General features: G+C 39.3%; 1 protein-coding gene across 1 annotated transcript in view; it reads right to left on the bottom strand.

Annotated features, from left to right (window-relative positions):
- DUSP8 (dual specificity phosphatase 8) overlaps positions 1-12160 on the bottom strand; it is a gene marked incomplete at both ends in the record, with an annotated part of 88277 nt that extends 76117 nt beyond the window's left edge. Inside the window, one exon of the mRNA XM_081319872.1 lies at positions 11930-12160. Within this exon, the coding sequence (XP_081175998.1) occupies positions 11930-12160 (231 nt within the window). The remainder of the gene's footprint in view (positions 1-11929) is intronic.
- Between the last annotated feature and the right edge of the window lie 993 nt (positions 12161-13153).

Genomic DNA, 13153 nt, shown 5'->3' with positions numbered 1-13153 from the left:
AAAAGGTAATATGAAACCTGAGGGTAGATGGAGGCGGGAGTGGGGAGAGAAATAAAAAGTATTAAATAAATCAATCTCCTGGTTTACATCTCCTTCATAAATCTGATTTTTCAATCTTGCCTGCTAATATCTACAGAGATATAAAGGGACTCTCAGAAATCAAGTATGGAAATTAGCAATAGGAATAAATTTTAAGTTCTTTTATCATTTGAAAGAAATAGGCACTGTAAACCTGGAAGGACACCCATTTTCTATCAATTGTGCAATATTTTGAAGAACTCCTGGGAGACTATTTAGAAATATATTTGCTTGTATGCTTAATTCCCTATTCAACTGGCTTGAGTGTTAATTATTTAACTGCACAACATGATGTTCATATTCATATTCATTATCTTTAGAGATTTTTATGGGCTTTTTCTTGTTTCGCTCTATTTTATGTAGGGTAGAATTTTAAAATGTACAAAACAGGAGTATCAATTAAATGATTAAAAAGCCATATGAGGCTCAAAAGCAGCTGGAAGTTAAAATGAAAAGACATGGTGGAACAACAACAAAAAAAAAACATCCTAAGAGAAAGGAGATCATTAGGATTCCTTTTTGGCACAAGTATCACCAACTGGGTCTCAGCACGTGGCAGAACAGACCAGCTTTACCTGGATTCAAAAGTTAAACAGCTTTGGACCTGATTAATAGATAGGAGAGATATTGGGCTTTAGGCTCAGCTTCAAGTCACAAAAGAAAAAGCCAATAGAAAACCTGAAAGCCAGTTTATGTAGTGGTGAAAGCAGCAGGCCAGAAACGAAGAGCCCGTGAGTTTGTCCCACCTTAGGTACAAAGAGAAGTAAATTACATTTTGGGCAAGTCGCTCTCTCTCAGCCCTACGAAGCAGAATAGCAAACCACTCTCAAAATTTTGCAAAGAAAACTTCAAGGAATTGTCCAGGCAGTTGCAAAAAAAAAAAAAAAGTTACACTCCCCCTACAAAAAGTTACACTGCTGCCAAGAATGTTACTGGGATGTGTGTACGCAGTGATCCAGACTTGAGTTTGACTTGAAGGAGAATCTATTAATATCTGACAGGCATAATTAGCAAGATATGAGCCCAGATATGTACAGCATTTCCCATAGAAGAGAATATATGTAGCTCAGAATTGAACTGTGGACTCCTTTTTTTAAAAAAAAAAGTTTTATTTTTTAGTTTTACATTTCAGTATTTAAAAAGCAACGTGGCGGCTGGGTTAATCGATAATAAAATAACGTACAAGTATCCTTAGTACAAGTCTCAAGCTACTACATTAAAATTTTCCTCTCTTTTCCCCTTAGCATTTACTGTTTCCTATTTAAACTAATACAATTCTTATTAAATCAATTAAATAAAATGACATTCTTACATTTATCAATAATTTTTGGATTATACATATCCTTATTATTTTAACATTCAGTCTTATAGACAATCAATGTCCTAATTAGTTTTCTCCAATTTTTAATTTCCCATTAATATTTAACTTGAACATTTAATATTTATAATTTCCAAGTTTTGAGTAAGCAAATTTCCCATTTTCACAATTCATCACAAAGTCTAATATTCAGAATATACATCTTATCTATTTAGATATATTCTATTTCTCACTATCTTACATCAACTAATTGATATGAACTAGACTCCTTGATGACATCTGAGCTTGGTTGTGGCTTGCAGATACTTCATTACCCAACTAGATACCATCAATAGTGAGATGGGCGATAGATTAAATAAATTTAAATAAGGAAGATGATAAATGAACAAATAAATAAAATCATCAAGGCTGATGAAATTACTAGTTGCCTAATGCTGATGTTACTGGTTGGCCAATGAAACACCTGCAAACAAACAACCAAACTCAGAGAGCACCAAGGACTCCAGTCATCATTTTTTTAGATTGATGGATTGTTCGCTTTGGAAACCAAAATCTGAGAACATTTTTTCCTTATATTTTGTATTCAGTGATTTGTAACACCCTTTATTATGTACTATCAACAGTACCCCCTTCATGGATTACTGCCTTGTCATGGCGAAGGGGCTTGCATAATTCAATGAAGCTATGAGCTATGCCGTGCAGGGCCACCCAAGATGGACAGGTCATAGCAGAGAGTTCTGATAAAACGTGATCCACTGGAGAATGAAATGGCAAACCACTCCAGTATCTTTGCCATGAAAACCCTATGGACAGTACCAAAAGGCAAAATGATATGACGCTGGAAGATGAGCCCCTCAGGTCAGAAGGTGTCCAATATGCTACTGGGGAAGAGCAGAGGGCTAATACTAGTAGCGCCAGAAAGAATGAAGCGACTGGGCCAAAGCCGAAAGGACGCTCAGCTGTGGATATGTCTGGTAGTGAAAGGAAAGTCCGATGCTGTAAAGATTTTTTCTCCATAGGAACCTGGAATGTAAGATCCATGAATCAAGGAAAGCTGGACGTGGTCAAACAAGAGATGACAAGACTAAACATCGACATCTTAGGTATCAGCGAACTAAAATGGACAGGAATGGGTGAATTTAATTCAGATGACCATCAGGTATACTACTGCGGGCAAGAATCCCTCAGAAGAAATGGAGTAGCCTTCAGTCAATAAAAGAGTAGGAAAAGCAATACTGGGATACAATCCTCAAAATGACAGAATGATCTCAGTTTGAATCCAAGGCAAACCATTCAATATCACAGTAGTCCAAGTCTATGCCCCAACCACCGGTGCTGAAGAGGATGAAATTGACCGGTTCTATGAAGCCCTACAGCACCTTATAGAACTAACACCCAAAAATGATGTCCTTATCATCATGGGGGATTGGAATGCCAAAGTAGGAAGCCAAAAGATAACTGGAATAACAGGCAAGTTTGGCCTTGGAGTACAAAATGAAGCAGGGCACAGGCTGATAGAATTTTGTCAAGAGAATACGATGGTCATAGCAAACACTCTTTTCCAACAACCCAAGAGACGGCTCTACACATGGACATCACCCGATGGTCAACACAGAAATCAGATTGACTATGTGCTCTGCAGCCAAAGATGGAGAAGCTCTATACAGTCAGTAAAAACAAGACCAGGAGCTGACTGTGGCTCAGACCATAAGCTTCTTGTTGCAAAGTTTAGGCTTAAATTAAAGAAAGTAGGGAAAAGCGCTAGGCTAGTCAGGTATGAATTAAATCATATCCCTGTTCAATATACAGTAGAGGTGACAAATAAATTTAAGGAATTAGATCTGATAGACAGAGTGCCTGAAGAACTATGGACAGAGGTTCGCAACTTTGTACAACAGGTAGCAACCAAAACCATCCCAAAGAAAAAGAAATGCAAGAAAGCAAAATGGCTGTCTGAGGAAGCTTTGCAAATAGCTGAGGAAAGGAGGGAAGCGAAAGGCAAGGGAGAAAAAGAAAGATACGCCCAATTAAATGCAGAATTCCAAAGAATAGCTAGAAGAGATAAGAATGCCTTCTTAAATGAACAATGCAAAGAAATAGAAGAAAACAATAGAATAGGGAGGACCAGAGATCTTTTCAAGAAAATTGGAGAGATGAAAGGAACGTTTCATGCAAAAATGGGCATGATAAAGGACCAAAATGGCAGGGACAGAGGCAGAAGAGATTAAGAAGAGGTGGCAAAATTACACAGAAGAACTATACAAGAATGAGCTTAACATCCCTGATAATCACAATGAGGTGGTCACTGACCTCGAGCCAGACATCCTAGAATGTGAAGTGAAGTGGGCCTTAGAAAAGCTGAGCAACAACAAAGCTAGTGGAGGTGACAGTATTCCAGCTGAGCTATTCAAAATCTTAAAAGACGATGCAGTAAAAGTGCTACACTCAATTTGCCAGCAAATTTGGAAAACTCAACAGTGGTCACAGGATTGGAAAAGATCAGTTTACATTCCAATTCCAAAGAAAGGCAGTGCCAAAGAATGTTCAAACTATCGCACCATTGCACTCATTTCTCACGCTAGTAAAGTTATGCTTAAAATTCTACAAGCTAGACTCCAGCAGTATGTGGATCGAGAACTACCAGAAGTACAGGCAGGATTTCGAAGAGGCAGAGGAACTAGAGATCAAATTGCTAACATACGCTGGATCATGGAGAAAGCTAGAGAGTTCCAGAAAAACATCTACTAAAACTGCTTCATTGACTATGCTAAAGCCTTTGATTGTGTGGATCATAACAAACTCTGGCAAGTCCTTAAAGAGATGGGCATACCAGACCATCTTATTTGTCTCTTGAGAAACCTATATGCGGGCCAAGAAGCAACAGTGAGAACTGGACACGGAACCACTGATTGGTTCAAAATTGGGAAAGGAGTCCGGCAAGGCTGTATACTGTCGCCTTGCCTATTTAACTTATATGCAGAGCACATCATGAGAAAGGCAGGGCTAGATGAATCAAAAGTTGGAATTAAGATTGCCGGAAGAAACATCAACAACCTAAGATATGCAGATGATACCACTCTAATGGCAGAAAGTGAAGAGGAACTGAAGAGCCTCTTGTTGCGAGTGAAGAAGAAGAGTGCAAAACGTGGGTTGAAACTAAACATTAAGAAAACCAAGATCATGGCATCCGGCCCTCTCAATTCCTGGCAAATAGATGGGGAAGAAATGGAGGTAGTGACAGATTTTATTTTCCTGGGCTCCAAGATCACTGCAGATGGGGACTGTAGCCAAGAAATTAAAAGACACTTGCTCCTTGGGAGCAAAGCCATGGCAAATCTAGACAGCACACTAAAAAGCAGAGACATCACCCTGTCAACAAAAGTGCATATAGTCAAGGCTATGGTCTTCCCAGTTGCAATGTATGGCAGTGAAAGCTGGACCATAAAAAAGGCTGAGCGCCAAAGAATTGAGGCCTTTGAACTGTGGTGCTGGAGAAGACTCCTGCAAGTCCCTTGGACTGCAAGGCGATCAAACCGGTCATTCCTAGAGGAGATCAACTCTGACTGCTCTTTAGAAGGCCAGATCCTGAAGCTAAAACTCAAATACTTTGGCCACCTAATGAGAAGGAAGGACTCACTGGAGAAGAGCCTAATGCTGGGAAAGATTGAGGGAAATAGAAGAAGGGGACGACAGAGAATGAGACGGCTGGATGGAGTCACTAAAGCAGTAGGCGTGAGCTTAAATGGACTCCAGAAGATGGTAGAGGACAGGAAGGCCTGGAGGAACATTGTCCATAGGGTCGCGATGGGTCGGACACGACTTCGCAACTAACAACAACAACATCAACAGTACAGTAAGACTTTAGCACAAAAGAATTTTTAGCTCAAATATAATCATATAATCCCAGGAAAAGACAAAAGTGTCTTTAATAATTTGCCAGGTGCAGCAGGCTTCCCCTTATGTGCTCTTTCATTTCAGAACTGGAACACTGCACAGCTCTCCCATCTACGGTATTTATCTAAAGCCCAATGTTATATCCAGAATATTACAAAAGGGAGGGAAGGAAGGAAGGAAGGAAAAAAATGTTTTTCACGATGACTCAGCAATGTCCATTTAGAAGTGGCTTCTTACCTATTTCTTGATTCCCTGACTTACCACAAATTTATCTAGCTACTTTCTATTTGGAAAACATTAATAAAGGCCTCTAGGCCAAAAACTTCTCTGAGAATTCAACATTGACATATACATGCTCACCCAGAGAGATCACTAAAAACGCATCGTGTTCCTCTGTTCGCCAGTGTTATCAGTGGCTAAAGAAAAACATTCAAGAATAATTGAATGATTATAATAGACAGAAGGCAAAGGATATTTTCCCTCACACACAAAGATTCAGGCAAGGGTGATGTCAGTGCTAGCCAAATTCAATAAACCATATGCACACATTTAGGGGGAGGGGAAGACGAAGACCCTACAGATGGTTCCAGCTGGGCCCAGCATTTGATTAAACGCTTGAATTACCCTCCTTTGCTACAAAATAATAAAAATTGGGGGAGGGAAAGGAAGAAGAAATGCTAAAAAACAATGCAATTGCTGGAAAAAGATGGCTGCCGAACTTTAAAAAGTGGCTGGCTTCTTCTAAAGAAAAGCCAGGTCTAATAAGTGGACCTTGCTTTTTGCTAATAAGCACCTTGCTCTTTGCTAATTTAGACTGGGAAGGGCACAGGCAAAGATTTAAAAGCTAGGTACTTAAAAAAGAAAAAGAAAGAAAAAGAAAAGCATGCCTCACAAAGGTGTTTTCTGATATAGAGACAAGGAAAAGATGAAGCTTTTTCCTGGCATCTGGATGACATGATAAGAACCTGCTTAAGTGCTTCAAACTGAACTGTGGTTAAAGCAAATGAGAACATGTGGTACCAAGGAGTTATGATTACGTCTCTAGTCCATTACAGGCTTACCTTGTTATGAAATTCAACTGAACTGAATGGGATCTACTGCCAAGTGTGTGCTGCGCTTATTTGGAAAGAAATTCCAGGCTGAAATTTCCTTGGAACACAACCTTTCCCACCTGACCTCTTGACTTCTTTTAAAACCTAGCCCCATTCTTTTTCTTCTATCATGTAACCAACCTTGTTATGAAACATAGACAACCAAGCATAATTTCACTATAGAACAGAGCTATGGAAATTTTAGAACTGCAGAAACTACTTTGCCTTCTACTGGAACAGAGATCTACTTAAAAGAGCTAAAAGCAGCCTAATTAAATGCTACACTTCCGATCCAAACCAAAAAAAGTCGATTTGAAGTAGGCATGAGCACACATGCCATGCCTGTGTTCACAAATCCTTATAAAAGGTCTTGGGCTCACACAGGGAAATATGTCTTTGGAGGCGAGGAAGCACCCAAAGATATATCTCTGCCTACTTCAAAGCACCTTGCCACACTTATATTTCAAATGCAGATTTTCCTGGGATCATGAGGTTCCCATGTAGACCTAGGAAAATAGAAAACTTCCCAAAAGAACACCCAACTGATTTATGCCTGCTTCAAAGGATCTTTCTCACTTTGGACTGCAAGTGCAGGTTATCCTACACCAAATCCATCAAGGAACATAGACACAGAAGTGAGCAACACAGTAACCCCAGGTTTCTAGCCCCCAAATTAATTTGTACTAGCGAGGTTGGGGTTTTCACAAATAAACCTATTTCCCTCTCTCCACCTCTACCATCTTTTTCATTCCAGCATTTAATTTAAAACAAGGGAAAAGGAAGTCTGCCTATCATTATTTTTTAAATACAGTAGTCCAAAAGTTCAATGATTTAAATTCTGCCCCTTCGTGTTGTAAGACGATGCAAGTTATATTTGATTCGACTGACCTATAGGGGCTCTCTTTCTAGATCCCTTTGAATGACCATGCAGCTTCAACCTCTGTGAGTTCCCTTGTCAGACCACAAAGTTTTCTGGGAAATATCCCCCCTTCCCTTGTTCCTAGTTGTGAATTGCAATCTAAAAGAGAAGCATAGAAATTAAAGTGCATTTCTACACAGTTACAATTCATTTCAAGACCCTGGAAGTCTGAGATTGCTAAACCTAAGAGACTCAACCTGCTTGCTTTGGAAGTACGCTAGAAATGTCTTAGGTGCACTGGACCTGTGCCATCTATCAAACAAGAGAGTAGGGCAGGATAATAAGACTGGGAAAAATGTTTAAAAAGATATGAGCAGAAGCTAGTGGGGAGTCCTAAAAGGCCGGACAGAGAGAACAGCCAAATAAATCAAATGACAGATCTGCATTCATCATTTCATAGAAAATTCTGAATTGCCATTAGTAGTTTTAGCAAGGGTGGCTGTACTAATCATATAACACAAGCCTGACAGATATCTCCCTCCGGGTATCTGGTATAGCTTCCAACCTCAGTTGGAAGAATTCCACTCAGGATAAGCTAAGCAGCTGCCACCTGTTCTGGTGTGAGAAGATATCCCTCCCCTTTTCTGACAATATTCTGGAATCTGGGTAAACAGAAGGGGAAATCCCCTTCTCCAGGACCACGTTTTTAAACAAGCTGCTCCAGTCTCCCCCTTTTATTCAGGAAACAAGGCCCAAACAGTGCATAGTGCTTGGGTAAGTCCCATACTCAGTGCTTTTTTTTGTAAAAGAAAAAGGTGCCGGAACTCACACATGTCATACAACCCGCCTTGCCTACCGCCCTGAGTCCTTCGGGAGAAGGGCGGTATATAAATAAAATTAATAATAATAATAATAATAATAATAATAATAATAATAATAATAATAATAATAATAATAATAATAATAATAATAATAATACAAGGTTCCATCCAAAAAAGGTGCCAGAACTCCGTTCTGAGCGTTTTATGACAAAAAAAGCCCTGCCCATACTAAAATAACAATAAATAAAGGATTTTAAAAATAGTAAAAAAGACAAAGTATGTATTTCAGGAATAAGCGAGCTAAACTAAGTTATGAGGCCTCTATATGCAAATTTGAGCAATCATTAACCACTACAACTCTAATAATAATAATAATAATAATAATAATAATAATAATAATAATAATAATAATAATAATAATAATAATAAAACCTCAGAAGGACATTAAATGTGAACAAGGATAAAAACTGCCAGTGTTTCTCAACCTTAGCAAGTTTAAGATGGGTGGACTTCAGTTCCCAGAATTCCTCAGCCAGCTATCCAATTAAGCACAGAAGAAATTGAAAGGAGATAAAACATTCCTGATGTTTCTGCCTGTACTTCCTCTATCAGCTTACAGATGCCAGTTCTTCCTCTTGAAAAGATCTGAGTCCCAGGCACAAATAGGAAATCTATTGCTACAGTCCTTGCTACAGGTAGTCCTCGACTTATGGCCACAATTGGAACCAGAATTTCCATTACTAAGCAAGGTAATTATTGAGTCGTGCCCAATTTTATGACCCTTTTTAAACCAAGGTTGTTCAATGAATTACTGCAACTGTTAAAGTGAATCGGGGGCCATTAGCAAATCTGGGTCCCCCAATTAACTATCTGAAGCCAGTTAGAAAGGTCACAAATAGTGGTTACATGGCCCTGGGATGCTGCAATCGTGGTAAATACATGCCAGTTGCCGAGTGCCCAAATTTTAATCAAGCAACTTTGGGGAAGCTACGACTGTTGTAATTGCAAAGACTGGTCATCAGACCCTTTCTTCACTTTGAACAGTTGCTAAATGAATGGTTGTTAAGTTGAGGACTACATTCAAATTTTCCATCCCATCTTGAGCCCTACCCGACTTTCACTAGCAGAGAGTAGCAGCTTTATACTGCTTTGGAATATCTACGGTACCTCCATCCTGCCTGCAGACTCTCAAATCCATTCCAATAGTCGCTCTGAGGGGTCTTTGGTGTTCTCTGAGCTTGGTTGTTTGCTTGTAGACATTTCATTACCCAAACTAGGTAAAATCATCAGTGCTAGTGATGTTCGCACTAGCACTGATGATGTTACCTAATTTGGGTAATGAAACACCTGCAAGAAAATAACCAAGCTTAGGGAGCACCGAGGACCCCTTATTTCAACCATGAGCTACAAACATTCTCCTTTATTAGCAATCACTCTCTCCAATTTCAGAAAAGTAGAACTCAGCACTTTCTCAGCTAAATGAACAAATACAACTTTTCTGACATCCATGGACATCCAAGGCTGCCCTTAGCAAGGTAAAAGGATTGCCCGTGCTCTTCCTCTTTCAGCAACACAAGTTGCTCTGCCTGCAGTAATTTTCGCTGACATAAATCCCACTTCAAAGGATTGCACGTCTTGTTAACCCAAAATTCTTGAGAACAGAATATATGCATCAGGCCAGGAGTTCAGAGAGAAGCAGAATTAGCCACAGGTAGAACTGCAATGGAAATTCCACAAAGCATTTCACATATCTTAACCAGCTAATTCCGTTTGAGATAATTTATTCTAATTTTTAATTTAATTTAATTTTAATCCCATCTATATCCCGCACTTCTCCGAAGACTCAGGGCGGCTTACAATTTAAGCACAAACCAATGTGCTTTAGCAATAGCCTTCATTCTATGTATATGCCTGCTTATTAGGGCTTTCGCCCCCCCCCAAGTGGCATTATTACAAAGTCAGCTTATTGCCCCCAACAATCTGGGTCCTCATTTTACCTACCTCGGAAGGATGGAAGGCTGAGTCAACCTTGAGCCTGGTGGGATGCGAACCTGCACTAATTGCAGGCAGCTGGTGTTACTTAAGGAGGCATTAGCCCACTGCTCCACCAATCTTCCCATTGTTTTTCCATTCATAGCTAAACAAGGATATTGGTTTCCAAGGATGGGGAATGTGGAAGAAAATTACTGTTATCAATGAAAGCATTGTGTAATGCCTGATATAATCATTCCTACTTCTTAAATGTATGTTTTCAATTCTGAATAAGTGACTAAAGTTAACAATAAATTTGTTCTTATATAGAGTATTTTTGGCACATATAATTTGGAGCATTATACTATGAGATATACTGCAAAGAGAGAGGCGGGGCGGGATGGATGGATGCTAAGTCCACTAGTGCTTCCTTTTTCAGCCTATCCTATAAGCAGTGATTCAATTCAATTTCATTTTGAAGTGCAGATTATGTAAAACAACTACATAACATTAGTGCTGCTGTAAATTATTGAATGGGATGTTGAATAGCTCCCATAGAATTTCTTCTGGCCTTTCCTTCATGTTTTAATCAATTGTCTATGCATACAGGAACGGATTCATAGCCTAGGTCAGCTAAGTAGCTTCTGTTGAAAGACTGTCAACATTTTTTTGACTATCCAAGTAGAATCTACTGGATGTTTGCCATGTTTTTACTTGTTATCACCTCCAAATAGTTGGTGATGCAAGACTTCTGTGTTAAAGCTGTATGGATGCTTTCTTAACCAGGCATATTCCTCTGAACATTTAAATCATATAAGCTACTTTCTACCAACATAACTAAAGCACAGTAGTTAACCTTTAATTCTTTCGTTCTATATTTTTTTTTTAATTATACCGTACTCCTGCTTGAAAAAATTATCAGTCAAACTTTAGTGGCTTTTTTTCTCTTGGTTGACAGACTCATTTTTAAAATGTACACTTTGTATTCATTATATTTTTGAATGAGGATCATTCCCCTTCTACAAACCCTCTGCCCATTCATTCTTGTTGTTTTTTATGTAGAGGGATTTTCTGATAACATGAAAGAAAGCTCATTTTGAATCGACTTCGTTTGTTCTCAGCAATGACATCACACAAATCAAAATAGCCATAAAGAGACAATACACAGTCTCCATATTATAACACCTGTGTGACAAGTCCCAGGAATAAGAGAAATAATAGATACATCAGAAGGGAAGAAATAAAACACTGGCCCTAAACAGGGATAGAAAAGTACAAGCTCATGTAATTTATAAGTTCGTAAAACCAAAACTCCAGATTCCTCAAAAGACACCCTTCCCAAAGGAAACAGTACATTTTACCCAGCACCCATGCTAGACTAACATTAGATAAATGTTTGGCTCTCTTCTGTCCGTGTTTTGCTTTAAGATGGTACTGCACATTACACAGAGTTCTTTGGAGTTCTTATTCTTTATTAAAAAAAAACAAAAAACAAAAATGTAGATATTGCAGTACTCTACATATTGCTGAACCCCAACCAGCATTATCAATAAACAGGAAACTTAAGAAGTTAGAGCCATAGATATCCCACCTCTGCTTTCTATCATGCAACAAATCTAGCTACAATCAGATGTGAAAAAAATCTCCATAGGAGGAGATAAAAATACAAAACTCCATAAAAGGAAAGGGCTATAAAATTATCTCTGAAGTCCTACACAGGACTGTCATTTGAAATTTCGACCCTGAGAGTTTTTTAAAACTAAACAAACCCTAACCTACCTTACTGCATTGCTACGCACAGTATGGCATGTTCTTTAAAATTAGGACTTAATGAGAGGGACACTGAGTCACACTACGATTTGAGTTTGGTGGATAACTAAGGGCCACGATTAAGTACCTTTATACTGGAGGCTGGCTGGACGAGCTCTGTGATGGATACCTTGTCTTGCTGAAGCCTTCTTTTGACCAACTTGGAACAGCAGATGTTGACAGAGTTGAGAACATGCCAGGAGTTGTACTCCACAAAGGAGCGGCTGTCAATGACCAACATGCCTTTGGTCCCACTTCTCAAGAGACTGGCAAGCTTCTTGGGATCCATCACTTTGTGTGGAAGTTTGTCCCCGGCCATGGTAGACTGGTCCCTTCCGCAGCTAGTGGCAGCAGGAAAGGAACACCCAGGGAGGAGAAGCCAGCTCAGATATTCCAGATGTGAAGGAAGAGGGGGGAAGGGGAAAGGCAACTTAAAAAACAGCCAAGTTTTGCCACGCTGCTAAGGCCCTGTATGACAAGTCATTGTGCCAAACCTGTTAGGAAGTGCAGAGAGAAAGAGAAAAAGAGGAGGAAAAAGTAGTCAGATATTGCAAGTATGCTGTGTTGGTACTGATCTATCCTGCTCTAGCTCAGATCTGGGAAAAACCATAGTCTTTAGATCAGGGGTCTCCATACTTGGAAACTTTAAGACTCATGGACTTCAGTTCCCAGAATTCCTCAGCCAACCATGCTGGCTGAGTTGAAATCCACAAGTCTTAAAGTTGCCAAGTTTGGAGACCCCTGATTTAGAGTCTAAAGAAAGCTCTACCTAATGCTACCATTTCAAACAAGTCTCCTCTAGAGCAGACATGTCAAACTCGTGACGTCACGTGACGTCGCACAATGTATCGGGATGATTTTGCCATTGCCAGCAATGGGGTGGGCGCTACTTCCGCATGACACATCCGGCCCACGGGCCGGCAGTTTGACACCCTTGTTCTAGAAGCATTCAACTTATCTCTCCCATGCAGCAGGCACCAAGTTTGATAAATGAATCAGTTAGAGGAAAAGGAAAAAAAGTATCCTAAAGTTATGGTTTATATCACATTTCACATCTGATTTTGATTTCATCCTAAACACTTCATCTATATTCACATAATTTACTGTTTACTGTCTTACTGTTCCCTAATAACACTCTTCTTTACAATACAGAGTTTTTGATGCTTTTTTCTACAAACTACAGAATTATTACTGTTAATAAATAATTTGCTTACTTCCATCCAACATCCTTCAGAAGCACATATTCCAGGTTGCACATACTTTTAATTCACCTCAGGCAAAACTCAGCCTTCCATGTGTATACCTTAGAATC

Source organism: Vipera berus, assembly GCF_964194415.1.
Source record: "Vipera berus genome assembly, chromosome: 1".
NCBI lineage: Eukaryota > Metazoa > Chordata > Lepidosauria > Squamata > Viperidae > Vipera > Vipera berus.
Note: the sequence above shows the minus strand (reverse complement) of the source record. Positions and strands in the feature narration are given on the sequence as shown.